This window comes from Chiloscyllium plagiosum, chromosome 6 (assembly GCF_004010195.1).
Source record: "Chiloscyllium plagiosum isolate BGI_BamShark_2017 chromosome 6, ASM401019v2, whole genome shotgun sequence".
NCBI classification, from domain to species: domain Eukaryota; kingdom Metazoa; phylum Chordata; class Chondrichthyes; order Orectolobiformes; family Hemiscylliidae; genus Chiloscyllium; species Chiloscyllium plagiosum.
Window position 1 is genome coordinate 104,299,692 of NC_057715.1, and position 3,775 is coordinate 104,303,466.

General features: G+C 40.5%; 1 protein-coding gene across 3 annotated transcripts in view; it reads left to right on the forward strand.

Moving 5' to 3' along the window:
* si:ch211-269e2.1 (cohesin subunit SA-2) overlaps positions 1-3,775 on the forward strand; it is a 142,089-nt gene that overhangs the window by 32,199 nt on the left and 106,115 nt on the right. For all 3 annotated transcript variants that reach the window (XM_043692329.1, XM_043692332.1, XM_043692330.1), the window contains exon 2: positions 1,171-1,357. In XM_043692329.1, coding sequence (XP_043548264.1) covers positions 1,311-1,357 — 47 coding nt within the window. In that variant the 5' untranslated portion in view covers positions 1,171-1,310. The remainder of the gene's footprint in view (positions 1-1,170; positions 1,358-3,775) is intronic.

Here is a 3,775-nt window from a genome sequence, read left to right on the forward strand (position 1 = left end):
TTTGGATGGGTATATGAATAGGAAGGGTTTGGAGGGATATGGGCCGGGTGCTGGCAGGTGGGACTAGATTGGGTTGGGATGTCTGGTCGACATGGACGGGTTGGACCGAAGGGTCTGTTCCATGTTGTATATCTCTATGACTCTATGACTCTACGACAAAACCAAATTACCAGGTCATTATGGTGTTTGTGATGCAGGCTTCTAATCTATTATCATCTGAGAACTTAGATTCTAAAGTAGAGGTAAATGGATTTTTAGTTTTAATTCTTGAAGGGGGCCTTTATTGATAAAACAGTCTTTTTTTGAATAATGAGTTCAAATGTAATTTCCAAGGAAGCATAGGTCCTAAACTAAATGACCCTATCAGCTATCTGGGCAGTTAATTACTGATTGTCCAGAAAGTTGAGTTTTGTGATCTACAGAAACAGATGGACCTGGGATGTTAGATTCAGAAGAAGGTAATCTTATTAGCAAAATGACAGTTTTTAACTTCATAGAAGTCTCTGGGTTGGAAAGAAATCTCTAGGCCAACCGAGCTGAAAAGAAGTCTTACATTGTTTCAAGGAGGAGGACTGGAAAGAGTCACTGGTCTGCATTTATCTGTCCCTGGGAGAGACAGAATAAATTAAATCTGGTAAATGTGCAGAAAGTCAGCTGTGTTAGAAATTTTAAAGTGAAGTCGAGTTATGCCTGTAAAGAATTTGGCTGGGGAAAAGCGTTAAGAATTTTTGAATTATTTTGTAGTTTAGGTCAAGATCTTGCTAATTTTCTTTTGAGTAATAAAGTTGTGTTCTTTTGGTAAAACAGTTCAGCAGTTTCATGAGAATATGTACACTGACTGACTGACCAAATTGCGGAAATAGATTTTATGATCAAGTTAGATTTCACTCTGGGGTCTGACATGTTTAAAATGACCACGAACTGGGATCGTAATACAGTGCTGTTTGTAGGTGCTTTTTAAATGCAAATATTAGCTGCTGTCTTTTCCAAGTTTAGCAGTGACCATACTTCACAAAATATTTAATCGGCTATACATTTCTTTGACATGTCTCGTGGTCATGTACAATACTATGTAAATGCAAAACTTTATTTTTCTCTGGTTTTGTATAGAACACCACTGTAACCACATTTCATGAACACATCGTATGTGCTTTGTTTTCATTTCTGCAGCTCTGGAAGAAAATGTGACACAAGATTAAGGTGTTCCTGCGCATGGACTAAGAAGATGCAGCAGATGGACACAGTTGGATGGCTCCCACTCTAAGAAGGCCACTTTGTTAGACCCTTGACTTCATTTCTGAACACGAAGCATGATGATAGCAGAACCAGAATTATCCAGCAAGGTCTCCCTTCAAAAGTAAGGAGCCACTTATTTGACAAAGGATTCACACTGGGTGGATGTGAGTCATGGTGGAGGCGAAAGCAAAGTCAATGATGAACAAATGTCTTTTAAAAGTTGCTGGGTTAGTTATCTTGTCAAATTTGCCTGCTAGCTCAATTCCTAGGAGAAAAATAATAGAATTGAATAGAATAGAATTATCTTCATTGTCACATGTACACAAATGAGAACAGTGAAAGGTTTATGTCGCCACTTGCAGCACTATTTTAAGTACAAAGGTACCTAGGTACAGCTTCTTCAGTTACAAGGTCTTAGAAAATAGAGAAATAAAAAAGTTCAGCATCGCAGAAATAAAAGTTCAGAACTACCGTCTTCTATCACAGACCACGCTGGTACCTCACCTCCAAACCACGGTGTGGCTTTGGCTTCAGACTACACCGGGCTTCATCTCAAGGTTGAGGTGAGAGATCATTCTGAAATTATCTCGAGAACAGGAGTTCACACTGAGGCCATGCTAGGCCAAAGGACTGCCATGTATGGCCGGAAGGCTGCAACATGGGCTGAGAGGTTGCCATACTGGGGGGCTGCCACAGGATGCCATTATACTAGGCTGGGATGAAACCTTGTCGTGTTTATGCTGAGGTCGGGAGTCGAATGGAGGTTGGAAGTTGTCGGAGGCCAGGAGTCAGGGAAGGGCTGGAATCGACTGGAGACCCTTACAAATTATCTCATTTCTTCAAGAACTATGTGGTGGAGGTTCATAACCTATTATTATTGTTTGGAAACTTGAATTCTAAAGTGGTGGAATGATGTGCAGCTTTGAGTTTGATTTGGATTTCTATATTGTGTGATAAGAGAGCCTGGTTTTTGGTTTTGTTTTAGATTTGTTCTATGAGTAGTACTAGGGTGACTGGAGGATTGATGATTCATGATGTAGAGCTTATGCTCAAAATGTCGACTCTCCTGCTCCTTGGAATCTGCCTGATGTGCTTTTCCAGTGCCACACTTTTTGACTGTGATCTCCATCTGCAATCCTCGCTTTCTCCCTGGAGATATGTTCTGTTTATTTGTATTTAAATTAGATCTTAAAAACCCTTGAGGTGAGTAGTTGAGTGCATTAAAATAAAGAAAGTGGAAGTGGGAAAGGGAAGGCTGTGGATGCTTAGTGACAAGAGCCTAGAAGCACAGAAAGGTGGAAACATTCGGAAGAAGCGAGCCTTGTGCAGATTAATTCAAGCAGAAAAACTTTATTTAGTTTAGCAGTCTCCAAAACAGTCCAGAGAAAAGAAAAGATGTCCTGAGTAGTTGGAAGAATAAAGTTCCAGTAACAGAGGCTTTTGAGGTATTGGGGGAAGACGTCCTAAAATTCTATTAAAGACGTGAATTCAAGGAACACCTATTAGGAATAAGTGAGATGATTTAACACCATGTTTAAGGGTCTCAGGAAGAGACATTAGCTAATGAAATTGGCATTGAAGGATTAGAGAACTTGCCAAAAAAACTGAATATAGCCATGCCAGTCGAACAAAGGGGAGACGGTGGTGACCCTTCACTGCACTTTAAGTGACTGGAAGGTTGCTGATGTTGAGAGTAAAAAGTGTTGACTCAATATTTTTGATAATAAAATACCTGTGATCCAATGATAAATTCCGACTGTGCATGCACACCTTGAATGCGTGCGCAATGTAAAACTGATTATTAAAAATTAAACAATTCTATTTTGTTTAACAGTTTTCTTTCCCCTTCAACTAAATACTTTTTCATTATTTTTCTTCCATTTTGAAGGGGTTGTTAGGTTTTTAACTTTCTTATTTCAATTTTTTTCAACAATATGCAAGCTCGTTGAGATAGCTGGGAATGCGATGGGAAGCTACCCTCCCCCTCCCCCCCCCCCACCATTTATCTCTGAGCCCCCGGCTGACACATTGAGTTAGACCCCATTACCACCCCCGAGAAAAAAAGAAGTGACTTCACCACAGGAAATGACATCACCAACCCAAAGAAACCCAAACATAAATAGAAAGCAGGAATTATCAGCAGTGCTTCTCCTGAGGCCCACTGAAGATGTTATTTAGTAGGGTGATGAAACTTCTAGAAATGAACCTTCCAGCTCAGCGAAGAAACCTACATCCAGAACCTCAACCTGAGCTACAAATCTTCTCGAAATTTGCGTTTGCTTTTGACTGGCACAGACTCAATGGGCCGAATGGCCTTTTTCTGCCCTGTAAGCACTATGACTCTGATTTTATGATGGCAGAGGTGTTCTGATTGAGATGTATAAAATTTGAATGGGTCTGAGTAAACTAGAGGTAAAAACAATGACTGCAGATGCTGGAAACCAGATTCTGGATCAGTGGTGCTGGAAGAGCACAGCAATTCAGGCAGCATCCGAGGACAGGCAAAATCGACGTTTCGGGCAAAAGCCCTTCATCAGGA